This window comes from Serinus canaria, chromosome 1A, assembly GCF_022539315.1.
Source record: "Serinus canaria isolate serCan28SL12 chromosome 1A, serCan2020, whole genome shotgun sequence".
Taxonomy (NCBI): domain Eukaryota; kingdom Metazoa; phylum Chordata; class Aves; order Passeriformes; family Fringillidae; genus Serinus; species Serinus canaria.
In genome coordinates this window covers 59,674,070-59,701,772 of record NC_066314.1, presented here as the reverse complement: position 1 = coordinate 59,701,772, position 27,703 = coordinate 59,674,070, and the positions used below count along the sequence as shown (strand labels likewise).

Genomic DNA, 27,703 nt, shown 5'->3' with positions numbered 1-27,703 from the left:
TTTTTTGTGGGGCAGAAAGCACTGGAGATTTAGGACTGAACCCACTGGCTGCTTACATGCACCATCTGTAGACAGACAAATATATATTTGCCCTGTATCTCATGGGAAGAACACATCCAGGATTTTCCATGCCCCTCAAACTTGCTTGCATGTCTTCTCCCAGAAATCTAAGATAAAATTATTAATTTCAGGGAGAATTCACCCTGCACATCAAACTCCTCTGCAAGGCTGCATTTGCCAGGTTTCCAGTGAAAAACTGAGCTCCACAGACTGGACTGTGATGCCTCTGTGACCCTGAGTCCTGGAAACCTGGCAAATGCAGCCTTGCACAGGAGGTTGATGTGCAGGGTGAATTCTCCCTGAAATTAATAATTGTATCTTAGATTTCTATACCTCAAAACTTCCATCAGGCAACAGAACCTTGAGACCTTTCAGGTAAATTTAACAACTAGATCTGGAAGAAAAGCTATAGTTAATGTGGAGATTTTGGGTTGGCCAATATAGCTCAGGATCTCTTTTTTCCAATAGTTTCAGAGAAACTAAGTAAATAACAAATATATTTTCCATTTTAAATGGAAAATAGAATCTTATTTCATATTTTTATGATCCATGAGGTCAAAGGTGGATAAAATGTGCCATTTAGGGGCAATGGTTTTCTAGCCTGTGAGATAAGAACTGCCCATAAAAAAGACTCAGTCCAAAGTGATAAGACAAAAACTGAGATAGGGAGAAGAAAACCTACACCTGCATCTTAAGCAATACAGAGGCAGGGAAGTACCCCAAGGCCAGGGAACTTCCCTGAAGGCAGAGTTCTCTTTCCCACCTGAGCCCTGGAAAAAGGAGGCACCCTCATTTCTGTTTATTTTCTCCTTCAAAGGGAAGGGCTGTTCCCTCTCCTCTCCAGTACCATAGGTCCCTGTAGAGTTTCACAGTCTGAGATAAGCAATTACTCAAGCTGAAGCTGCAAAATAGTAAAACTACTGCTGAAATCAATACAATGCAAAGGCAATGACTTTTATGTAGAATGTTTTTATTATTACATTGAGAGTCTCTGTTAAATTAACCTGGGCAGTCCAAGCACTTTCCCAAGGAATAAACCTCTTTCTTACATTACACACAGTAAAAGAAGGAGGGAAACAAACTCATAAAACCTTTATTTTCTGTTGGGGAAATAAATGTTTCAGTTACCAATTTGTAAGTATGGTAAGGTATGTATGCCATAGGGAATTATAAGATATTAAAAATTATCTGTAATTCTTTTTTATGGGATATGTTATGATTAGTAAACTCTGCTGGGCAGTCCTGTTATGGGGCAAGGAGCATGGCTGGGAGGTATTTCTCTGATTGGTGAGATAACAAATAATATTTGCTCTAGTCCTCTGACAGAAATTAATATTTGCTTGAGTTCTCTTTCTTGTGATTTTTGCAGACTTGAGTAGCTGGCTATGAGGCATTTATGAATTGCCCTACTCCAGGCTCTTCCAGCAAGTGGTGTTTCAGGGAGCCAGGAAGCAGAGCTGGAAAGGCAGAGCTGCACTCTGTGGCATTTCCCTTTCATGTGTTCATAAAGCATGGGGGGTGGGAGAGGGAAGAAATCACAAGCAGATCATCAGTGTTAAAGCTGAGGGCTCAAAGGGCACATGGGCAGGAAAGCAAGGCTGCTCTGGGGGTGCTGAGCTCTGTGTGTGCAAGCAGAGCAGACAGAGATATTTGTGGCCCACAGCTTTGTGCCTGAATTTTGCAGTTTCCTTTGCCATCTGCCAGACAGGCTTTGAAGATGGCCAACAAAATCCTCCAGGTATAAAAGCGCACTTACACATTGGTGTGTCTAAATGAACGTGCACACTTGTACACACAAAAATCCAGAAACTCCTGGGGGAAACAAGACTGAGTCTGTCTTTTATAAGCCCTTTGTCCAGCTGCTAATGCCATGGCCAGACTGCCCCAGGGCTGCTGTGCTTCCCCAAACCCACAAACTGGGCTTGTTTGCCAAACCCAGCGCTCTGACTGCTTGCACTGTGCTCTTTGCTGTGCTTCTGGGTGGACTTTTTTCAGCTCCAATCCTTGCAGTACCTCTGTTAAGGGACAGAGAAGAATTAATTCCTTTTGCTCAAGTGATGCAAAAGCAGTCAAATGTGATTCAGAACTTGGGCTGGAATCCTTAGGTTTGTTTTAGTCTCAGGGGTTTGTGATTTTGACCTGCATCCTTAATATATGATGCAGCAGAAAAACAGAAAATGATGCTATGAAAGGATGAAATAAATGTTCAGCTATTTTCCCATGGCCTGGAAGCAGAAGCACCTCTAATATCCATAGAAGAACAGAGTTTGTATCTCCTGTACATAAACATTAGGGGGGTTTGATTCAGAAGAGTTTGGATTTTTGATAGCTAGTCATCCTTCTGACAAAATAGATCTCCTTTTTCTGTCTATTTTTCGTTCATGACTTGTTTGGGAGTTCATTATAATTGGTTGCAGTATTTCTACAGTTTTTCCTTTGCTGGTCCCATCATAATTTGCACCACTGAATTGGTAAATAGCCTTTTCTGCCAAGTGGTCAGATGCAATTGTTCACTGACTGAACAATTTGGGATTCTTCTACGTACTCAGCACTCATGTGCACACACATGCATGAACACAGACACACACACACAAACACAAGGATACTGAAATGAATATACAATTTACTGTTAAAAAAAGAGAGCCACAGTGCCAAATTCAGCACCAGGTATGTTTTAATGCACCTTCCTCCCTTGCCTCAGGGGGATTCTGGAGCACAGGTTTGGATGATCTACGTTCAAGTGATAGAACCAGGAAAAATGTGTCATTTTTAAATTAAATAGGGCTTTTGTCTTGCCTTGGATTCCAGTGAGGACAAATACATGCTCCTTTCAAAAAAAAAAAAAAATCCAAGCAGCAGAAGCAAAGTCATGTGCAAACAATGAAAGAATGATTGCAGAGTGTTTGGGAGGACAGCTCCAGGAAGTGGGGAATACGTTCACAGGCATTGTTTGCTGCTGGTCTTCACAATGCCCTTTGTCTTCTGAAAATGTTATTGCAATTAAACTCGGCTCGGCCAAATAAAGTGAATCAGAGGGTGCTTATTTATGAGAACATTTGGAATGGATAATATGTGGCACAATTTCTGAAGGCAGCAGACCTTCATCCCTGTGCAATATCCTCTTTCTGGTCAGCCAGAACACGAGCTTGGATTGAGGTGAATCCCAGCTAGGAGAGCAGCACTCTGCAGCACTTACACACCAGCATGTGAGCACAAGCACATATGTATATTTATGCATTGCTTATGGGAAACCCAGAGGATGAATCGAGGGTTTGCCTGAAACAAAGGCCTGTCTGGGTGTGCAGTTTGGGTGTACACCAGACTGCCTTCTTTTCCTGTCACAGAAGGTGCCTCCAAGCCAGCACAAAAATCAAATTCCCAGGACTGAAGACGTTTTCACCATTTAGCACGGAACTAGAAAGCAGAGTCCACAAGAGGGAGCCAGAAAACGAACAATCTCTCACGAAGCAGGCTATGAAACTCTTGCCAGAATAAAGTGGTGGGTGTGCTACAAGGTGTCCTTCACCAGCCAGAGCAGCTGGCTGAGCTGCTGCTCCCCTTCCACTATGAAGGCTGTTTGCTGTATGGGAGCATCAAGTCGTTCTTCAGAGCTTTGTAGAGATTGACAAAGGATTCAGCCCAAGTGTCCTTCTGGTGCCCCTGGGACTGGGCAGCTCTGTAGGCTGTGTAGACCATGGTCAGCACTGTCCTTTCAAAGTCTTCCTTCTTGAGGACCCTCGGGTAGGAAGACAGCCTGCTGCTCAGCCTGCGGATCTCTGGGATGCTCTTGGGGATAATCTCGTTGCAGATGGTGTCAAACTCAGCAGCCTTCCTCAGGGAAGCCAGCTCCTCATCTTTGATGGAGATCCTCTGACCTTTGTCAATGTCAAGCTCAGCTAAAAGAAACTGGTACAAAACCAGAACACAGAAAGCTATTTATTTTCTCCAAGAGACTCTAGACAGAGTGCATGCGAATTAACAACATGTCCTTGGGTCTTTAACTTTTTTGTCAAATGGAGACAGTTGCACTGTCTGGAGGTGGGGAAAGACCAGAAAGTTGCCATGTGCTCCCACCTTTCTGGTGAGCTATCACACAGCCAGGGGTTTATTGCTGGGATGAATAAAAGTGACACAAAGCCATGTAATGGATAACCCCAGTGTGGGCACCACCCCCATTCTTAAGTCTTAAGGAACCAAATACTGAACCTCATAAAGCAGGACCACATCTTCCAGCGAGTGCTGTAACACTGGGTTGAGGAAGGCAGCTGAGGACCTCTTGAATCTCTGAGCAGCTGGGAAAAGCACAGCTGGAAAACAGCAATGGGAAAAGAGAGGCTCCATAAGGTGCCAAACACTGACAAGAAGCAGCAATTTTCAGCAGTAGAATCAAGTAAAACAAAATGCCTCTTGCAAAATCTTACTGTACAGTATGGCCTTCAACTGTAAATGAAATGTTGGCAGGGATTGCTCTGACCTTGACTGACCAAGGATGGAGGTGAGCTGGATCCATAGGGTGCCTAACACAGGGTGCTTTGTTATCCAAGCTTGGGACTCTGAGTTGCACCCTGAGAGGTGAAAGGAATAATGATAATTGCAGCGTTAACATTGTCTGAAACACAGGCCCTTTTCCTGGATCTGAAAGGGGAAATCAGTACTGATGCTCAACAAAACCTACTTTATTTGGCCCATCCTTCCACTGTCATGCTTCTGAGAGTCTGCATTTCTCCTGGTTTCAATTGCCTAAAAGTTTATCTCTCCTTATTTATTAGAGATGGATCCACCAGAGAGTAACCAGCTCATCTGTCCTGGGCATTTACACTTGGAAGGAGTGACTCACCCAGATGTCTGTGTCACTTCACTGAGCCTGCTACCAGCTTAGACAAGGCAGCTACAACCAGGCACTGAGGTGAATCCCAGCTTAGTGGGACTTCAATATTTTGCAGTGTAGCAACTGGAAAAAACAGAACCTGCTACCCTCAGGTATCTGCTCACCACTGTGAAGTGCACTATACTGTCACAGGGAAATGAGACAGGAAACATATCTACAGTCCCTGAACTCAGCACCCCAGTGAGGTAGAGCCTGTGTGGAATCAGTGACCTGGACAGTCCAGGGTATAGAAAACATCTGAAGCTGCTTTAGAGAAGACCTAAATGCTTTGAGTAATTAACCAGGTTACAAACCATACGTGGACTTTCAGAGCAGAAGGGAAAAAACCCTCTGTTTAATGTTTTGTTTGTACATTATTTTTTGTATATTATTTCTATTTTGATGTTTGGGTAATCATAATTTGAATTTGTTGGATTTTTTTCTAATATTCAGGAATAGGAAGGGTTTGGTTTTTTAACTTGTGCTTATGTGACTGTTGGCATGTTTCCCATAAACTTCACTTCTCAACTTCAACTCTATTTGCAAACAGATAAATTTGGAAACCAGCCTAAGGAAAAAAGGAAACAAATTCCCCAAATTTTGATAGGCGTTATGATTCCCCATCAAAATTAAGATTTTTTAGAGTTATGAGTAACATGGAACAGAACATGCAGCTTACTTTGAATTGTTTGGAAAGTTTCAACCTACCCATCCTCTACCAGATTTTTTTCCCATTAAACATTTTTACTAAATCAATTTTGCCTGGTTTTGCCAAAGTTCTTGTGATGGATTTTGCATGCTGCCTGTAAAAAAAACCTGAACATCATGTAAAGCTCTTTCTCTTCTGGGCATTAAAAAAAAATAAAAACAAACAAACAAACAAACAAAAAACAAACCAAAAAGGCTGGAGCAACTGTAATTATTTTATGGAAAAGTTGTCCCAACTGTCTGACTATATGGTTTATCAGACAATTTGCCTCTTTGGGGTTACCCAAGCAGATCATATACATGCAGTTTCTTCCAGACTCTGTACCCTAAATGCAGCCCTGCTTCCTGCACCATTGGCAACTGCTGACTTTGTTACAGTTTGGCTTGTTAATGATACTTAAATTCTAGTAAAGTAAGGAGAAACCAGAGCCTCAGGACCTTTATTGTCCTGCGTATAGAAAATGAATCACAATAATGTTAGGTATGAAGCAATTAATACTTGATGATACAAAAGGTATTTTGGTCTTCAATTAGCTAGGAAAAAAGTGTTTTGTTGAATTGCAACAAACACACTGTAGTTAGAGTAGTTAGGATGGGTTTCAGGCATAGCTGCTCCATCCCTGATGTTCCCCTCTTTTGCTCAGAGCTTTGCTGAGGCACACTGGAGCCACTCCATTTTTTGCTCTTGACAATTCAAGGATGCAACTGAGTGCATGTGAAGCACTTGAAACTTCAAGCACTAATTGCTGAGTAATTAAAACTTTTATTACTGGGCAATTAAAACTCTAATTACTTAGCAGCTGGCAAAAATTCAATCCATAATGGCAACTATTCATTTTTATCCCTTTTAGCTTTTAGATGCCCCTTTGGTGAAAACAGCCTCAGAGCATGGAGTACCTCTACATCTGCAGATGGTTTACATCTCAAATATCCCCTGAGCCAGGGGAAAAGTGGTTGTGGCACCTTGCTTCAGTGCTGTCATGCTTCTTGTCATCACACTGATTGCTTTTAAGCTTCCATCCAAGCAGAGATTCCCACCATGGAGCTGAGCTGGGAGCCACCAGCATCAGCCCATCACCACTCACCCAGAAAAGCCTCAGCAAAGGACTCCCACAGAAATGAATGCCACACTATTGACTCAGTGCTTGCTGAGTCACAAGTAACACCTCAGGGAGAAGAAGGGTTTGTTAGGAGATTCAAAGGGACAAGGGCTTGGGCTGCTCTGTGGTAGGAAGGGATTTTTATGTGTATCACAGAAGAAGCACAGCAGCCTCTGTAGCACTGACTCCCTGATCTCATTATCTGGTTCCCAAACCATATTAAAGTTTGTTACAGTTCTTAGAGACTCAGAGTGTCTTTCAGAGCTCGTTTGTATTTGTCATGGTTATCTGATTTTCCTGATCTGCATTTTATTCAGTTCTTCCTTTCTCTTCCTTTCTGCTCAGTAGTGAAATCCTTCCACCCTCACTCCCCCCACAGTCCTCTCCACGAATTCACGAGTTCCTCCAAGTCTGTAAGAACACTTGGAGCAAGCACTCTGATTTTCACTGTACTGACTTAACACACGTGTCAGCTAAGTACAACAGCCGAGATACAGAAAGGTTTTCAGTCAGTTTCTGCATTTAATGATTCCAAATTTCACTTGAAGCTTTTTGCTGACTTTTACTTCTTCTGCATTTACTTCCATCTCTGTCATGAGTTGTCCAGGGACATCAAAGAACAGTAGAAGAGTTTATAACTCTTTTCTAATATTTTTTCCAAGGGACTTCTCTATAAAGCTCTCAAGCAACTGGTGATGCAGGGTGATGTGCATGATTTTATGTTCATAATGCAGCCAGTTCATTTCAATGGCAGTAGCCAAGAAGCAGCAGACAGCCCCTATTAGCATTGACAGAGAAAGCCCAGCCTAGTGATCTCTGAAGTCTGTGGGGAGTCTCCAATTGATTTATTATTTTTATTTCTCTTATAAATGTGTTAAGACATCTCCAATGTAGATAGGGGTGCTTCTGTCCTAAGGGCTGGTCAGTCATGTAACAAAAAACTTATGATTTGCAGAGACAGTTTAGGAAAAATAAGCTTTTCATTGTCCTTACTGAAAACATTTTCTACTCTATATCTATATATAACTGCTCATCCTCTTCCAAATCCCTTCTGCAGAGAGGCCTTGGGAGTTCTGCCTTGCTGCCTGCTTGGGGCTGGAGGTGGATCAGAGAGAGCAGCATATCTGAGCACAGCCACTCTCTCCAGACCCCCCTGCCTGGCCCTGCCTGGCCTGGAGAGCACCACTGCCTCTGCCTGGAGACTGCAGCCAGCCCACACTTCTCCTGCTAAGGCTGGTTAGAAGTGCCCTTCAAAACTGGCACAGAAATCTCCATTTCTTCTTGCTGCAGGAGCACATCCAGCCTCCTACTGCTCTGTTGACTCAATTCCACTCTCCTTCAAGACTACCCAGGCTCTTAAAAAAAAATAATCTGTGTTTGCCAACTCGTTGACCTGCTTCTAACCACTTAGCTAAAGCATCTTTATGGCTTAAACAAAACATCACATTTGAGGCTGACAATAGCCTCATTTTAAAGATGCTTTCATCTCTCTTAAGAGATTCTGCCAGAATCTTCTGCACTTCATTAGCTGTGTGGTAAATATTTGTGATCCTCTCCCAGGTTTTCCCTGCAGTTTGATTGGTGAGGGTACAGATGTTTAGTTTTGCTTTCCAGTTCATGCATCTGTTCATTATTTCCCAGTTGTTTCCTGTGCTGTGTTTGCTCAATAAGCACAGAGCATAGCTGCAGGAGTTCTCAGTTATTTGTGCATCATCCATGCCCTTTTCTTCCCCAGTGAAAAGGTGTGAAGCACCATTTTGGCCCCGTGCAGACCATTGCTCCAGAGCAAGCACAGCTCCCTGGGGTGCTAGGGCATGAAGAGTTTAATTGGGGTTATGACTCAGAAGGAATGATTTTGATTGCCATCAGAGGCATGGAGAAGAGTTATCTCATTGCTTCAGAAGGACACCTTTTATGAAGGACAGGAGGAGCAGAGGAACAAGAAGGATTTGATCCTTCAAGATGGATTCAAGTTTTTGCCAAAGAAAACAAAAACTCAGCACTGCCCATAAAGTGATTGCATAGGCAGATGCATTGGCCTTTATAATTAATGCCATGCAAAAATGATGAGTGGTCCAGGCTGAGTGAATCTATTTGGTTGCAGAGACTGCTGGGCAGTTCCCAGAAGCTGTTGTTTTGGATTTTAGGGCAAATGCCTGAAATGCTCACAAGAGGATTCTTTACTCTGTGGGTGACTGCACACTGGAGCAGATTGTCCAGAGGTGTTGTGGAATCTCCTGCACTGGAGATATTTAAAATTGTCTGAACACAATCCCATGCCATGTGCTCTGGGATGACCCTGCTTGAGCAGAGAGGTGGCACCAGGTGATCCACTGTGCTCCCTCCCAGCCTGGCCCATTCTTCCTGGCTGATTCTGTAACTGTGTGGGAAGCAAAGGTTTGAACTCTCCTTGACCAGGCTGTGCAGAAGAGAAGAGGACATGAGTGTCAAACTTTGCATACACTTGAAAAAAGCTTTTGTATCATGTTTCTCTTTGATAACCTTACTTCTGAGGGCTTGCACACAGACCAGAAGTATCCATTATACATAAAGAATTTTGTTTCTGTCTGATGACACTTTGGTGGGTCCATGCTGAGTTTCTTCATTGCTGGAGTAACAATTCACTATTCCCTATTTGCTGCCTCAGGCTAACAGGGAAATATCCTTGAAAATACCACCTTGACCATTCTGCAGTGGTGTCAAAACTTCACTTACACCAGGGTGGGGGGATGGTAACCTGTGACAGGTGTGTCAGGCAGTGAAAGTGGCAATGTAAATCATAAAAAGGGCAGGATTATTAAAGGGTTAATGTGTTTTATGCTTTTTATTCCTTGTCCTGTGCTTGGCTCATCCCCAGAAGGATGCAGATTCACCATCTGCAAGGTGTTTGCCCTGTCCTGGGCCTGCAGCTGTTGCCAGGGCAGAACTTGAGTGTTGGCTATACTTCCTCGGTTTTTTTTTTGCTTCTCTGTATCAAAACTGCTATATTAGAAATCACTGAACACTTTGTCCCCCAGTGCAGAAGAAATTGACATACTGGGGGTTTGGAGGAAGAATAAGGGAGATAAAACAGGGAGAAACACATACAAAATCCTAGAAAGACAAGGAAAAAAATGCTGCAGTGCTACAGTTTAGCATCTGAAACTTGTCTGCATTTGTACTTACTGACATAAGTAACTCCTATGACAACAAGTGCAAAGCAAGGACTTGTACTCAACTTTGATACATTTAAATCTCCATCACTGGGAATTAAATCCAAATGCCCATTAGGAGAACACAGCAGTGAGATGGAGAAAACATTTTAATTACAAACCAACATGAATTAGCACATGTTTAAAAGCAGCTACGAAGAGAATGTGCCTCTTTTTGCCCTCAGTTCACATCCTTGCTATCTTAGCTCCTAAGGATAAAATTAATTCATAACTGTTGACTAAAATTGAGAATAAACATTAGCATCATATTTAGTTATTAAGGAAAAAAGTGGTTAAAGGAAAAGCTTTGTCTTGAAAAGTTTTGTCAATAAGGATGTAAGAAGTAGATCTCCCTACAAAAGTTGGCAACAGGCAATACTGTTCTTAGGAAAAAAAACCCCAACTTTAAAACACTTATTGTTTAATTCCATAGTGCAACCTATTATCCATTTTTTTCAAAATAAGTTAGATTTTACTAATTTACCTCCTTTTAAAGGAACAAACACAATCTGAAAGGGTGTCTCAGTTGCATAAAAGAGAACCCATTCCTACCATAAAACTTCTGCCCTTCATAAATGACCTGAGATGTGTGAGATTAGATTAATGTGCAACAGAATTCCCATCCAAAAACAGAGTGGTAATAGCCTGTCTAGCTACTTGGCCCAAGTAAGAAATGCAAAGGTGTATTAGAAAGATCAAAAAACCATTATGCTTGCAGAAATGGATATTGCTAGAGAAGAAAATGGTTTGCCTGGGCCTGTGTTTGTGAGAGGTGGAGGATATTTACATTCATGACTTAAGTGAAATGGTTTCAAAGATATCATGAGCACCAACCAACTAAAATGGTCTGAGAATTTATTCCCTCATATGGAATTTCCATTATGCAGCATTTTCACCTGTTCCCAGGCTGAAACAATGCACAGTGTGTTATTTATTCTTCCCTTGGTGTGATAAGGAGGGGTGCCCACCTGGAATTATTTATGCTCATAAGAAAACATTCCAGTCAGCCAGGAGAGGCCTTTAAAATGCTGGAGTAAAGTCACTGCAGAAGGTGTGAAGAGAAAAAAATGCATCCAGAGAAACTGAAGGAAAGAAGTAGTGAAATATCTTGTTTTCTTATCCTTCAGTTTGCTGCTTTATTAGCACAAACTGGGAGTAGACACTGGCAAAAACTGTGTAAGTGAAGGGCAGAAATAAAGGAAAGAAATATCAACTCTGCTGCACAGGTTTAACTCATAGGCAATAAATAATTGTGGTAACAGAGTTAATTTCAGGAAATGGACCCGTACTTTATATTCCTGTCTTCATTGCAGAGCCACCTCTCCTTCCCTGTCTGAGGTGCTCACAATCGTTCTGATCCAAGGGAAAGACACCAAGAACTCTTAATTAAACACTTTTGAAATACTTTCCAATTCATATTTCCTAGTTTCCTACAAATAAACAGGCAAAGGGATAAAACGATGCTCCAATCTACTGCCATTTCTCCCGGGAGGGAGGGAGGGAGGGAGGAAGGAAGTGGCGGAAGGAAGTGGCGGAAGTGGCGGAAGGAAGTGGCGGAAGTGGCGGAAGTGGCGGAAGTGGCGGAAGTGGCGGAAGTGGCGGAAGTGGCGGAAGTGGCGGAAGGAAGGAAGGAAGGAAGGAAGGAAGGAAGGAAGGAAGGAAGGAAGGAAGGAAGGAAGGAAGGAAGGAAGGAAGGACAGGAAGGAAGGAAGGAAGGAAGGAAGGAAGGAAGGAAGGAAGGAAGGAAGGAAAGGAAGGAAGGAAGGAAGGAAGGAAGGAAGGAAGGAAGGAAGGAAGGAAGGAAGGAAGGAAGGAAGGAAGGAAGGAAGGAAGGAAGGAAGGAAGGTGTTTGGTGCTGAGCTGTGCAGAAACAGCCAAGGAGCAGAATGAAGCACCTGCCTCAGGTGTTGAGCAATGCAGACAGAGCAAATGAAGCCAGAGCTCTACTTCATGGGAAAAGACAGAACTGCAGCAGCTCCAAGAGATGGATAATGAGATGATTGGCTCTCACAATTAAAAGATCACTATTGTGTGAATATTAAGAAAAGCTTTAGTGATGTTATTGTAGTTCAGATGCCCTCTGTTCTCCCTACAGTTCCCTTTCCCCTCTGTATTGTTGCCATCAGACAGCCAGGGCTGTCTAGGGCAGGTACAAAGAAGGCTGCACACGTGTCCCTTCCATGGGGCAGGGGGGAATGGAAAAGCTCAGGGGGTGCTCAGGGGGTGCAGCATGGCAACACCTGACCTCCAATCCAGTGACAAGCAAGCAGTCTCCACTGATAAATGGCAAAGAAGAGCTGACTGACAGACTTTGGGAGGGGCCAGGGCTGGCTGATGCAACCCCAGGGGTATAAAAGACTGAGCATCCATCTTGAAGATGAGCTGGCCATGTGGAATCCATGAGGGCAGGTCCCAGAGCTGTGAATTTTTCCTTATATAGTCCTTTTGTTTTATTTTTGTTAAGGTTTAATAAACCTCTATAAATTTTCAAAGTGAGCAATTGTTTCTCACAGCACAAAATCACTCTCACCAGTTCTCTGCCCCTTTTATATCAACATTGCAGAGCCCAAGGGGTGGGCTCAAGCCTTGCACCACCTCCCAGGTATACATTTCCTCAGAGCTGAGTCACTGGGCACTAAGAAAAGGAATGGCTGGGTTTCCTTTGTGTCTTGGCAGGCAGAGGTGACATCCTGATTAGGGTTTTGCTGAGCCTGACCTAATGGAGCTGCAGCTGCAAGGAGCAGCTCCTGCCCGGCCCTCCCTCCTTCCCACGGTGCTGACACCTCTTTGTGAGGCCACACAGTCAGCTAAGCCAGGAATCTGCCTGGTCGTGAATGAAGGGAAAAAGCAAACAAAAAAAACAGTGCTGTTTTTTAGCTGTCTCACTTCACAACACATCTGCTACGCCAGCAGCATTTCTACGTGTGAGAAACTCCCAGTGCAGATGTGCTCTGTTCCTGGTGTAGCTGGTGGTGATTCAAGTCCTCAGATGACCTAAGGATGGAAATCAGCCCTGGGAGAAAAAGCAGAAGCTCTTCCTCATGCCTGCACACCCTTGATCTAACCACCAGATGGATAAGATCCGTTTTTTTGTTGTTGATGGCCACCTCAACAAGGGTAGTCAGTGCTGCTGCTAGAGGAGAGGGTTGGCTGCAGGACCATCAGCTCCCAAACACTTCCACTTCCATGCTTACACCCCACAGAGCCTTTAACGAGGAAATTCAACTGGCAGCAAGAATATGTAAAATTTTTTCCCAGACTGGATGAAGAGAAAAGAATCAAAGTTCCAGTTTGAACCACAGACCTAGCAGGGAGTAGTATGAATATTTTTTCCAAGATCACATGACAGCTCAGAAATGCCAGGGACCCTGGAATTATTCACTTAAGCCATCTGTGAATGGTTTCCACTGGCAAACAAATTCAAGGTTCTGACAGTGGGTCTAGGAGCAGTTTCTGATCTGATTGCCAACTATTATTATTATTTTATTCATGTATGAACTGCTCATACACATGGAACAAGAAGGTACTCCTCATCCTCACCAAGTATGAATATCACAGCTCAGAACTGAGGAGAAACAAACATTAGATTGACCATATCTTCTCACTCCAATTGGAAACAACCAGAAATGTCTTCCCCTTTTCTTCAGAACCCCATCCAAATTGAAATAAGTTGTTAGGAAGTGAATACATAAATATCAGTTTTCTGCTTCCTCAGCTCTGGGATTTCATTTGCTCTTCAAAAGCAGGGAAACCCCAGCTGCCTTTCCAGCTGCTCGTTGAGCTCCAAATATCAATGCACCTGCTGGGGTTTTCTTAATGACATGAATATGTGCTGGATGAGAAAGAGGATAAATCAGCCTTGCCCAGAAAACAAAAAGAATAGGGGTACTGGTACTTTTTGTAAAAAAAATGTGTGTTTTTTTTTTGGAGGCAATGCCTTTTCAAATCATTGTTTGATTTCTAGTAGTGTCAATAAAAGTAAGAAGTCTGAGAAAGGGACTCAAGACCTGAAGATGGATTTAGGTTTGTCTCTGAACTGGAGTGCTACAGCTGCTTTGTTCCATAAGCAGAGCATGAAGGATGGAAAGCTGGGCTGTATCCCTGGTGGGAGTAAGGGCAAACACATGTTTCTGCTGGAGAGGTGAGTGAGGATCAGCATGGGAAGACATCTATTCTGTCAGGTACCCACCTGTGTGCATGTCTGGGCCCCCTTATGTTAATGTCTGCATCTCTGTGGAAATAATGTTGAAATATTGGTGAAGCTCAAATACAATCCTCCACTAAGCCTGATCAGCGGATTTCAATGTGTGCAGATGTGATGTTGGGCCAAGACAATCTTTGTGATATTGTCATAAACATAGCATAGAAAAGTAAAGGATGAATGTAAAATGGGTTTGGTTTATAGCTGCATCCCCCATTCCACAAACACACATATGGGATTTCCATTTTACAAAGCTGACATTTTTCCAATCTTCTAAAACCTGTCTATTTCAAGATCTTTCAGGTTTCTAAATCTGCTGAAATAAAGCTGAGACTGATGTACAACTGGATTCACCATTAAAGACAGAAAGCCTTGCTAAAATTTGGAATGTTGCAAATTGTTAAAGGCTGCTGGACACTGTGGGTGAGATCCTCAGATGACCTGAGCTGGCACCACCAGCCCTGGGATGCTGCTCTGCTGGCAGCCAGGCCACAGAGAGCCCTGTGCTGTGAAAGACCAAAACGGCAGAGTCAGGGTTACAGAAATCTTACAGCCAACAGAATAACCAAATATCCTGTTTCCTGAGGAGAGAGACCTGGAAGGCACAAAATGCTGACAGCTGTGCCTGAAGTTGATGGAAATTCAAAACCTCCCTCAACCTCTTTCACTGTTGCAGTCCCTGCCCCTACAGGTGCCATCTCCCAGTGGCTCCCTGCCAATTTGTATTTGTATTAGATGTATTTGATTCAGAGCTCTTCTTCCTTAATGTACACCCTCCTCTGGAGCCATCTGAGCTGAACTTATAAAATAGATTTTGGTTTATTTTTGGGAAAATAATGTAAGTAAATGTTTAAGGAAAAAATGACCTCATCTTCTAAATGTAGGATGAATAAATTTAGAGAAAGGGAGGAAGGCCTGATTTCCACGAAACTCTTTAGCATGCTGCTGACTGAAACCAGCTGGGAGTCAGTTCCTGGGTTTAACTCCTCTGTGTGTGAAGACATTGTTACTGTGGAGAAGCACTTTAATTAAGATGCTGTGATACTCATTGTAAATCTCATCCTGTTGTTTCCTACATCTGGGCTTTCCCCTTGCTAGCTCAGAGACCCTGAAGCTTGCATAAAGAAATGAGCTTGCTTAGCAAGGTTTTGCTGGTGTGGGGGTTACATCCTGCTAGGGAAAAAACTTCTGGTCTGCCTGATGTCTATTGCTTTGGCCTACAGAATCACTCCTTGCCAAAGCTGGACTTCAGCATGTGATATATCTGCATGACAGATCTTCCTCAGCTTTTTAGTGATGCTAAAAAGTAAGCTTACAGACACCACCTGGTTATGAATATGTGGTTGATACCCATCTTGCATCATCTTCAGATGATTTCCTTTGTCAAGTTAGGGTAATCATTGTCTGAGATGCTGGAACACGGAGGTCCTTTGTAGGGGTAGACTGACATTTAGTATGGCCACAAAATAAGGCAGGGACATCTTATCTCCTTATTTATAATTCCAAATGCTAGCCCCATTAATCTTTAAGTTCTGCTTTGACCTCTGAGTGCCAAGGTTAAGGATGGATGAAAGAGAATGAAAACTAGCTTGTCATGGCTGAGCTCCTTGGATTAGTAGCTGTTAACCACTGAGGTGGGTTAGAGACAGGCTGCCTTGAGCACACTGGCTTGTTGTGAAAGGAATGCTCAGAAGGTGATTTATAACTTTGCCTGAATAATACATGTGGTAATTTGTCAGCAAAAGCACCCAGAGGGAAACGCACTGGGCTTTGGAAACAGCTCAGAAAGGCACAGTTTGCTCCCAGCTGGAGCTGCAGTGGGAAGGACTGGCACTCTTTTCCACCTCAGCAGGCAGACATCCAGGGGATGATGAGCTCCAGCCTCAGGTCCAGCAGAGGATATATCATATCATGGTTTGTAGCATGAATTCAACCAGCAGGGAAAAGCTCCTGGGGGAACATCACAAGTGGGTGTGAAAATCCAGCTGGGCATGACATACATTTCCATTTTTGATCATGAAAATAGAAAGGGAGTATTTAAGAGATGTGACAAGTTGGTTACACTGCTGAATTTGTGCATGTAGAAACTGAGCTGTCTGCCTTGATGGTGATAGTTTACTTCAGAGTCCCTCTGTGTTCCTTTGGAGGATTTGGCATCCAGCTCTGGCATTCCCTTTGGCTGGAGCACACTGGCTGTGAGCAGCACACACAGGGAGTGGGGCTGACAGAACTGGGTTCTTGATGGATTGATGGGCTATGGCACATGCAGCTAGTCATTCAGGGCATCCAGAAATTCCCAGCAAGTGTCCAGCAGCCTGCTCCCAAAATATAGCTTCTGGCTAGAAAAGGAGCATCTTTCTAGGGAAATACAATTTGTTATGGTATCCCTAACACTCAGGAATTTACCAGGCAGATTCTTCAAAACCAGACTTCATCAGCTGAAGCCCACAGCACTTCCCTGCTGTGAACATGGAAAATGCAGCACCATGGCAGCACTTCTGCCCAGACTGTGTGACTGCCCCATCTCTCAGTCCCTCTGCTAAACATCTCCATCCTTCTCTGCCTTCCTGCAGGATTCTACATCCCTACAAGGCAGCAGTGCCCAGGCCTGAGCCAAGAGGTTGCTGTCTTCCCTCAGAACAGCAGGTTGGTTTTAGGCAGAGAACAGATGCTGTGATGCCCATTCATTTCACCCTGGCTTTTCCCTGATGTTCTGTGTGACAACAGGGCCACATCATCATCATCATCATCATCATCATCATCATCATCATCATCATCATCATCATCCTCCTCTCCTGCTGGAGAGCCCAACAGGGCAGACACACAGTGTCCCCTGCCACTTGGGCCTGACTGGGGCTGGTAGATCTGATTTTTGCTGATTGCATCTGATTCCTGCTATGGGATAGCCCAGTGTGGAAAAATCTTTGGATACTTTTCCATCCTCATTCCTTTGTGAGGACCCAACTGAGCTTTATGTTTGCTAAGTACAGGTCAAGGTAGGACAGCCCCTTTGAGTTGTTTATTAAAAACCTGGCAGTAGAAAGCAGCAGAACAAGTAGTGTATACATTTTTATCATTGACTATTACCTTCCAAAACTTTCTGCCAAATTGGCATGGTAATCTAGGAAAACAGAAGTTGCTGCAACTATGAAAAATAGATGGTTTCACTCAACACATGCTGTACTATATTAGGAGGTCCACAAGTAGTGTTTAACTGGAAATGGAGTTTGTTCAGTGCCAAGCCATGAATAACTACATAAATAAAAAATGAAGCATGTTTTAAATGTCTTTTATTTTAAAAGAGGGCTTTAAACATGAACACTTCTCTGAGACATAAAATCTGTGCTTAATAAATAAATTCAATAAACACTTTGTGTTTCTTCAGAGCCAAGCATAAACAAAAAAGTAATGTCATGGCTGTGAGCATGATGAAAACCAGGGAGGAAGCTGAGGGCTTTCAAAACTTGATCCATCCCTCCAGGGACTGACAGGGACCTACAAGGACTTGTGCAGTTGTGGTGCTGTTTCTTATGACTGATGTTAATGGGAAATGCTGTACTCCACAGTCCTGTAAAACTGCAAGGTCCCTGCAGCATCTGTGGAACAAAAACCAGGCTGTTTCCTGGGCAGTGGCAAGAGTCTTTTTGCCTACATAGTGTAGAAGATCAAAGGCAGGGGTTAAAAAAAGTGAAGAAATCCTGCCACACTGATGATTCAGTAGCAGTAACTTTAATTTTTATACTGTCAATTGCCCAGACTGGAAGGCTCAGTATCCTGGTAGGATGAGAGCCTGTTGGGGACTAGAAGTAAACTTGAGTCCTGCTTACATGAGAAAAAGGCAGAGCCAGCTCCAAAGGAAAGCAGCCATTCCAAGAGCCTGAGAGGCAGAGGGGTAAGATGGGGACCAGCTGTGACAGATGGGCATCTGCTGAAGTGTGGGTTCAAGTGAGGATGCATACCATGCTGACAAAGGAGACAATGCTACTCTGATCTTGATGTGGTGCACTTTAATATTTCCCATCCATATTTATATATTTTCTCTCTCTTTGCACCTTTCCTTTATCTTCATTTTTCCCCTCCTTTACACCATTTTCATTTTTGCCTCCACCCCTTTCTTTCTCAGTATCTCTGTCCTTAGCCTTTGTCTCTGTTTCCCTCTCTGTGGCTCAAACAATCCCTGCCAGACTGGAAAGTCTCTGCTCTTCCCAAGACAGAGAAGAGAACAGAAGCATCAAGGTAATTTTTGTGGCACACCACCACCACCTGCCAAATGGATGGAGATGATTAAATCCCAATGTTCTGGCTTGCAGCAGATATCCACATCCAGTCCTTGCTCTCTTTACAATTGGGCAGAACCTATCTGAAGTGTTCTGCTGCCCCTGTGCCCTGCCAGGGGCTGAGGGGGCCAGGCAGGTGTCACAGAAGCCCCTGTGAGTTTGGTCACCAACATGAGACTGAAGCATTGTCCTTCCATTGTCCCATTTCCTCCCAAATCACTTCTGAGCACTCAACAATTTATTTTTCCCTTTCTCAGCATCTTTTTTCACCTGGCTCCTCCTGAGCAGAGGGAGACTCAGTGGTTTGGAGCCTGGCTCCTGACCTGCTTCCCTGTGGCCAGGGAGGAATTTCCAGAGGACCAGTGGTATGCAGGCTGCTCTCAGGGGAACTGGGGGGCTGCCAAACCTAACCACCAAAGTGGGCCAGGAAAGGCCTCACATATGCTTTCACCAGAGGAAAGGAATGTTTGTGGAAACTGGGAGTAGTGGAGCTTTTTTGACTTTGCTTCTCTCCTCCTCCCACTCTCAGCCTCCAGCCCGACTCTGAGCCTGTGCTGCAACAAGCACTGGGACAGAAGTGCAGACAGGTTCCTGCAGCAGCCTGGAGCACCTCAGGGAGGGTGAACTGGCTGAGGACTGGCCATGGGAACACCACAGCCTGTGCTGCACATCTGGGCTGGCCTAATGTATCTGAAGGAGCAAGCATGGGGCAGGGGATAGATCATAAAGCTGCCATTGCAGCTCCCAAATTGAACAGGATTTGGGTGTCATGAGAGACAGGCTCAACAGAGACATACAGGGTCCCTGCACTGACTTTCTTCCCTTCCAGTCAGAGGGAAAACCCAAGAGATGATCATCCCCTTGGGGTTTTTGTTTTGTGTTAAATAACAAGTGTCATTTGCAGCTTTTTCTCAAGTTGCTTTTTTTTTCCTTTTAATGATACTTTGTGGCATTCACATTCTCTGAAAAAACCCTTCACCCAGGATTTTTCTCCTAAGAGGAAGAGAAGCCTCAGAGAAAAAGGAAAACAATAATTATCTCATTTGCTTCTCCTCTGTTTTGCTGATGTGGAATGTGTTTGGAGATTTTTTACCACAGGAGATTGTTTCATTGGATTCTGCTGTGACTTATTTTCACTCATTGGCCAACTGGGGCCAAACTGTGTCAGGACTCTGGAGAGAGTCATGAGTTCTCATTATTCTGTAATTAGCATTCTGCAAGTATCCTTTCTGTATTCTTTGGTATAGCTTAGTACAGTATTCTTTAATATAATATAGGATCATAAAATAAAGAATTAGCCTTCTGAGAACATGGGGTGAGGTTCATCATTCCTGCCTTCATCGGGGCACCCTGCAAATACAATAATGCTTTGATACATTTCCCCCTCTGCTTCCCAGCATCTGCTCTCTGAGCAGCTGACCCTCCATCACCTTCACCCATGCCAGTGCCATTTTGCTGAAAACTCTTTAAATAACAAATACCTGATTTGGGCTGGAAGATTTTTAAAAAGGAAGGCAGCAAAATTTCAGATAATGAAATGTGGCCTCACTCCTGAGAGCAGAAAAACTACTGCTGACTTTTGTCATGCTGGTTTGCACACTGAAGTGCTTTTAAAGTTAAAGCAAGGGCCAGGTTTGTGCCCTTCAAACCAAGACACTCCCACAGCTCCCTGTTTTGCTGCAGCCAGGTCCATGGACCCAGCTGGCTTCTTTGCATCCTGGATGGACTCAGCTCCCCTGAGCAGAGCCCTGGGCTGCAGGGACATTCACAGAGCCCTGTGCCTGTGGGCAGTCCCCAGTTCCTCTCCTGGGCTTGCCCTGTGGGTCCTGCCCTGCCTTGAACCCAGGCACAGGCAGTGCTGCAGAGTTAATTGCTGCCCCACTCAGTTCTTTACCTCAGCAATTTACATCTTGCCTGTCACCAGCTGAATAATCAGAGCCCCTGCAGCCTGGTGATGTTCATTAGGGCCTGCTGGCTCCCCTTCCAATTAGACTGTACCATTCAGTGCTTCTGACAGGATTCCTTTCTGCATGAGAAGTCATTGCACTCCTGATGGATTTGGCATGATCCACCCCAGGAAGACAAGAAAAAGCACTTTATGCTTCAGAAACAGAATTGAAAAATAAAATAACCACAGCTATTAACAATACACAGGACTAAATACACACACAGCCATCCTGAAGGGATCTGGGACAAGGCATTTAATGACTCTGTGCCTCACAACAAAAAATGATGCTAATATTTCCTCTCCTTAATTACACTGACAGTTCTCTGGAGAAGGACAGACTCTTTTTTATTCTGTGTGTTTGCATAATGCCAGGTGTAGGAGTGTGGTTTTTGTTGACAGAGTGGCAAAACTATTCTTTGTCCCCTTAAAAGGAAAGAAGCCTAGAAGTTAGCTCGATTAAGTGAAAAGACACTTTATAAGAGTCAGAAGACTTCATCTTAAACTTAAGGATAGCTAATTAGACAAAAGCCAAAAAGTCTCACCTAGGCAATTTAATAGAAAAAGAAGAGAACAAAGATACTAATTGCTTTTGTAAAGTGTTTAACCAGAACCAAAAACCTGTAACACCAAACTCAGTTATTCTGTTTGTTATTTTCCCTTTTATTAAACCTCTTTGTTTCACATGCTGCAACAGAAGCCATCCTGTTAATTTTTATGCCTCCCAAAGTAGCTAAGCTATCTTAGGTGTGTTATAGGCCTCCAAAAGCTTATGAGGCTCAAAGAAGTTCCTGTAAAGCCAGGTGCCATTGAGGTGTCTGGGCCAGCAGTTAGGGTCAGCAGGAGGGTCTCAGAGGGGTTTATAGTCTTTGCATGAGCTGCTTCATTCACCACAGAGCTGCCTCACCCCTGGAAGAGAACACTGCCTGCTCCACAGGCACTGAGAGCAGTGGGATGGTTGTTGGGGGGGAGGTGAAGGGAGATGTTTCCAGGGGAAAGTGGAAGCAGGGGCTTCAAGGGCAGGAGGTGCTTCCCTGCTGGGCTTTGCTGGGGCAGGAGGAACTTTGTGCAAACTGATCCAGATCCCAGGAAAGCTCCACCCCTGGAACTGGGGCAAACAGGTGTGACACTACAGCATGCAGGAATTCTGAGAAAGATGGCCAAAGTGGCAGCAAACTGATTTGGCAGTCCTCAGTCCTGGGATGGAACTGGGACCACCAGGAAGATTCTACAGGTGCCACTTCAAGAAAATTGATCTCATTTGGTCTAAGACATACCAAAGAGAAAACAGCTTTACTTCTTGTGTCTTCCTCCTGTTGTTTTCTCAAAATTGTCTATTTCCTGTCTCTCTTTAACTTTTACTGTGTGAACAGTGAGCTTTAGCCATTTTTTGGCTGCTTCCTGTGGTGAATAAAGTCTCAGAATCACTTAGATCCTTCCTAACAGCATGACTGCTTTTAAAAAGTACAAAATCCATCTGTGATCTAAACTAAAATGTGAAAACTTCCATAATCTGTCTTCCCCCTGATCTCATCTGAGTTTAGCATCTTTGCCCTGGAAGAGATTGGAAACTGATTTATTTTTTATTTTTTGAGCAGCCTTTGCATGTCTTTCAGGTTCAGGTATCCACTGTGAATTCTGATTCAGGGATCATCCTCCGTGCAGGGTAAATTAATTAAGTCTGGCCCTGAAGGAGCATTTGGGGAATCAGGACATGTTAGAATGGATTTTGATTACAGTCACAGCCCTGCTTAACTGGATATTTATCCTACCATGGTTAAATCCATTCAGAGACTGTGATATTCCAGCTACCTTTGCAACACCAAGCAGCTTTACTAATAACTAGTAAAAAAGAAAACTAGAAAAAAAAAGTAAAAACTAAAGAGTAAAAACTAAATAAAAAGTAAAAACTAGTAAAACCTAAAAAACTAAAAACTAGAAAAATCCCTCTCCAGACCTTTTTTAGGAGATGCCTTCATCTCCTCCCAGACAGAGTTGCAATATTTGGTGCAGAAATAATTTGCATCAGGGGACTCCAGCCCACAAACATGCATTCCAGGAGCTGGTCAGACTCATGGAACAGACTTTGGGTAGGTGGGAAAAACTCTGCAGATCAATCACCTTTTGCAGCTCCAGTGAGGTTGTTGGGATGGGCCCAACAAGCAGGGAAGTTGGGGCAATTGAGGCAGTTTTCCAAGTGATCACATGAGAGCCAGAGGAAAGGGAGATATTGCATTTTCCTCATAAGAAGTAACATTCTTTTCACAGCCAGGCTTAGACAGAGTTGGTGCTGTTCCTTAGTTTTCAGTCTCCTTCATTTGCATTGCACATTTAAAGAATTGCAGAACAAAGTCTGTATAGAAATTAGAAGTTGGATAGACATTACAATTTAAAAAATTCTGGTAGCTGGACCAGCTGATGTAACTTCTTTTCAAACTTGGACCAGATCTTTGAAAACCTTGCTACATATCAAATAACACAGACCACAACCTGGTTTACTGAAGGACCACTGGGTACCTCAATGTGTTTGACCATTTTTCTTGCAATTACAGGCTGTGTTCAGGCCACGTTCTTTTTGCTCATGCTCTCCAAGCCAAAAAAGTCACCCAAGAGTTACTGTTGGTGGTGGAATCCCAAAAGCTGCTCAAGCAGGGGGTGCCTGGCTGTAGGGATGCAATATGAGATGCAGCAGGGAAGAGAGGGAAATAGAAAGAAAGGGAGTGGGGATAAAGGGCATGCTCTAATTTCTGAGGCACTCAATCTTTGCACACACAGCAGAGATCACCAGCAACCAAATGACCACAGAGATTAAAAGTGCTTCCTTACAAAAGTACTAGCTGGCTTTCTAGCAACTGTGGCATTCACATTTTCTGAACAATCTCCTTCACCCAGGATTTTTCTCCTGGGAAGATGAGAAGCCTCAGAGAAAAAGGAAAACAATCCTTATCTCATTTGCTTCTCCTCTGTTTTGCTCCTGTGGAATGTGTTTGGAGATTGTTTAGCACAGCTGATTGTTTCATTGGATTCTGCTGTGAGTTGTTTTCACTCATTGGTCAATAAGTGCCAAGCTGTGTCAGGACTCTGGAGAGAGTCACAAGTTTTTATTATTATCTCTTAGCATTCTGTGAGTATCCTTTCTGTATTCTTTAGTATAGTATAGTATTCTTTAATATAATATGGTATCATAAAATAATAAATTAGCCTTCTGAGAACATGGAGTCAGATTCATCATTCCTTCCTTTGGAGGCAACACAAATACAATAAGCAACAACCAGTCTAATTTTCTCTTCTACACTTTACACAGTCTTCCCTCTCCTGGCCCTGGAGAGCTGCCAGCCTGCTCAGGGTAAGCCCACAAGCAGGAGGAGCAGGCCAAAGTTGCTCGGGCAGCAGCTGCTCCACCAAACCCACAAACTGAGCTCCCACCACACCAGAGCAAATACTAAGAGTCTGCAATGTTGTGGGGAACAAAAAGGATGGACCTTTTGTTGGGATGGTTCTTTCAAGGAATTCCTTCTGCAGAAAAACTTTAAGGAGAGCAGACTGTTCCCCTGGTGCTCTCAAACAGCCATTTCACTCTCACCAGCCACTAGAGACTGGGTAGAAAATAGTGCACATGGACCAGATAGATCTGATGGGACTGTAGTGATGCTTTTGAGGTCTGGAAGGAACAGCACAAAAAACTCCCCAAAAGCATGAGACCTCTGTGGTGCTGATATATCCTTCAGACACTGATGGGTGAAAAGCATTCTACCTTCTTATTTTGTGTTTTTTAACATTTCCTTTTCCAGCCTCCACTGAGGGGTGAACTCACCCTTGCAGCTGCTCCTGCACTGTCCAAAAGCCACAACCATAAGAAATCTGCATCTTCCCACCCTGAGTAAACACACAGCAAGAATGCTACTGTTTGTGTGTCCCATTTATTAGAATCAGGCAGCCTTTACAGCAAATAAACTCTGCCAGCTGAGTTGTGCTAGTAAGGATTGCCTTAGGGTTTCTCCTCAGGGAGCAGACAACTCTTGTAATGCTCATAAGACTGCCTTCTGCTCTCCAGTGGATTGATACTTCTCAAAGTTTGATGGAAGCAACCAGCAAGCAGTGACACTGGTTGCCATGGCTGCATGGAAAGGGATTTTTTGCTTTTTTTGTTGTTAAAACCCAAGATTTGTTCCTTGGTTTCTTCAGAAGAAACATCTCTTAGGATGTGTAATTCTTATTTGGAACTTGAAGAATTTATATAACCTCACCTCTGCCATTGCATAGGGAATAATACTTAGTCAGTAGAGACTTTTAATTACCTTTTTTCTTTGCCTTTTTTCCCTAGACAGGAGGTTCACAAAATCTGAGAGGATACTTCCATGCAGCTAAACCTACAAAAGGCTCAAGGAAACTGAAGGTGATGACAAGAAAATTATTTCATCATCACTCAGGATCTTTTCTTTGTTATTTTAAACACACCCATCCCAGGGAATAAGTTTTGCCTGTGACTCCTGGACCTGTGTCCACAGCTCAAGCAAGGCAGGCTGAGAAGTGTGTGTGAGATTTTTAATGCAAAAGGCTGAGGCAGTTTAAAAAGAAAAAGGGATGAATAAAGCCCTCTGTTTTCCTGCCAGAAATGCTTTTTTTTCTAGGTTTTTTTTTTTTCCCCACTCATTGATGCTTCCAAGCAAAGGGAAAAGGGAGTTGGGAGTTCCCAGCCAGCAAAAGTGTGTTCGTCTTTTCTCATGCCTGAGTTCTTCTTGAGCCAAAGCTTGAATGATTGGTTACAAGGGTTGGGGATCCCAGGCTGCCCCAGTGCTTCCCATGGAAAAATGGTCACAGCCAGACATTGCTGTATACAATACTGACTGCTCATTTCTACTGCAAACAACAACTGCTGGCAATTAAAGCAAGAACTTTGCCCTACTGTTTGTAAACAATCTGGATGACAAGTCAGCATGGAGATGATACACAGATCTGTCTTTCATTTCCCTCAGACCAGATGCTGATCTGTCTTTGCTTTGCACTGCAAAACAAATCAGGACTTGGATAAGGCTTAAATGACTGAAGTTTAACCTAAACAAGAGTCAGTTGTCATTTGTGGAGGGAGGGAAGAGCTCTGAGTGTGCAGAAGAATGTGTCATTGCTCAGTACTCAAATTTTATCCTAGGTTTGTAAGCAATTCAAAAATTAGGACAGTGCTTGGACCCTCTCAAGGTACTGCAGATTTGGTTGGGCTGACACACACTTCAGGGGAATGGAGATTCACTGAAATGGTTATTGCTGAAGGACTCATGACTCTAAAACATCTTTAGAGCAGAATAGTCCCAGTAGATGTGGAAAAGAAATCTGGTTTCCTCCTCAGAAAATGCCTACACCCACTATTTGTGACAGCTGAACTCCTTATCACAACAGGGAATGAATCTGCTCTTCCCTCTGAAGCCTCCAATAATAATTGCTAGAGCTTCCAGCTTGAAAAAAAAATCTGCTTTCCCAAAAGGCACAATAGGGTTCTGATGTTTTTCTTTAAATATTCATGGTGATTAAAACTGAACTTTATTAGTTGCATTTATTTAAATTTAATTTTAATATTTATTATTTAAATTTCTTTTAGGGTTGCGATGTTGTTTAATTAAAATAAGTGTGTTAGCAAAAGTGAAGGACATCCTTTAACTGAATAGTGATCATTACATGAAATTGAACTCCTTTTTCTTTTTTTTTTTTCATTTCTTAGGTAATGTGACATCATTCCTCCAAAGGGTGGGGCTGTGGGGTTTTTTATTAATATATACAGATCTAGTTCTGATTTTCTCACATTTTTGTGTCACCCCGGAACAAAAAATTCTTACCTACAGAATTACAGGATCTTATGACAAATATTGGTGCTATTTCCAGTCTTATAGCAGAAGAGAAAAGTAAGGTACATGCAGGTACAATGACTCATGCAGTATCAGCCAAGAGTCTGATGAAAAAGTTGTGGAAAGAACCTGCCATGGTGAGCCCCAGGTCAAAGCCCTGCCAGTGAGCTCCCACTACCAGGGATTTCTGAAAGGAATAATTAGGCATTGTAAGGAAAAATTAAGCAGCCTGAGCTGGACTGTGTAGCTCTTCATTAATCCCCTCAACCATTCCCTCTCTTACAAAATCAAAACCCAAATGTCAGACTGGAATGGTACCAGCTCTGATGAGGAGACTGGAGTAGGGAGGGAGGCATTTAAATGCTCTATTTTTTTTTAGCAGACTCTGGTTCCTTTAAATGTCTGTGCATCTCAATATCAGAACCAAAGAAATCTATTGGGAGGTGTTTCCTTTCTCCACTTCCAGCAGCTCCTGAACCAGTGCCAAATACCAGAGGAGAGAATAAAACCAAAAAAGGGAAAGGACATCATCACTAGCTTTGAAGCAAGCATCTCCTGTGCCATCCAATAGTCCCCAAACATTCCATATGCTGCTGTCACACTTTAAAAAATTACAAATATGTCACAACTGTGTACTGGCAGCTGAAGCCTGATAAGCCACCAGTCACTTCCCCTGTGTTACCTGTGCTCCCCTGCCAGGGTAGGGTAGCAGCATTCCCAGGCACCTTGCACAATCCAGGCATTCTTTGCTTTACTATTGCCAGGTATTTTCCTGCTAGAGCAGATTATGCCATCTGGGACTGCACAGGCTTTCACTTTAAGGTTTCATGAGCTATATTTTTTTGTTGTTGTTAATGCAGGAGAAAAATTAGAAAGAAGAAGGGAAAAAGTGCAAGAATGTAATTTTGGTTCTTGGGCTATTTTATATATTTTTGTTCTAATAGAATGAATATATCATTTTACCTTTTTGCACTTATTCATGTGATTTTTTTTAAAATTTATCTGTATATTTTTAGCTGACCTGTTTAACGGAGAAAAAAAATTCCAGAGTTGGAGGGAAAAAATTATAATTGTGATAGTATATATATATATATATATATATATATATACACACACACACACACACACACATGTAGAATGCAACATAATTTGAGACCAAATCTACAACTCAAATTTTTCTCTTAAATAGTTTTTCAGGTTGAAATCTTACCTCTGCTCCATCTGTGGGTCACAGTGGCATAAGCACTGTAATAGAACAGCAGCAGCACCAGAGTCTTCCAAAGCATCCTTCTCTTTAAAATACGAATGTCTAGCTGTTCAGTAGCTTTTTTTATTTTCCCAGCTCCTTTCTTTTCAGGAATAAATGATGGCTTTTCCTCTCCCCCTCCCCCTTTGCAGAAGAACCTGCCTGTTCTTCTGAGTAGAGCTGAAGTCAGCGCACAGCTCCTCTCCCAAACCAAGTCTCCTCGGGATCAGGAAACTTTCTTTCACAGACAGACTTTGTTTTTATCCACATC

General features: G+C 43.1%; 1 protein-coding gene across 1 annotated transcript; it reads right to left on the bottom strand.

Moving 5' to 3' along the window:
* Positions 1–1,034: 1,034 nt before the first annotated feature.
* FAM180A (family with sequence similarity 180 member A) lies at positions 1,035–27,703 on the bottom strand. Its single transcript, XM_009094153.4, has 3 exons — positions 27,397–27,703; positions 4,267–4,367; positions 1,035–3,966 (listed from the first exon to the last, which is right to left on the bottom strand). Exons 1-3 carry the CDS (start codon positions 27,470–27,472, stop codon positions 3,625–3,627), a joined length of 519 nt encoding a protein of 172 aa, XP_009092401.1. The 5' UTR covers positions 27,473–27,703; the 3' UTR covers positions 1,035–3,624.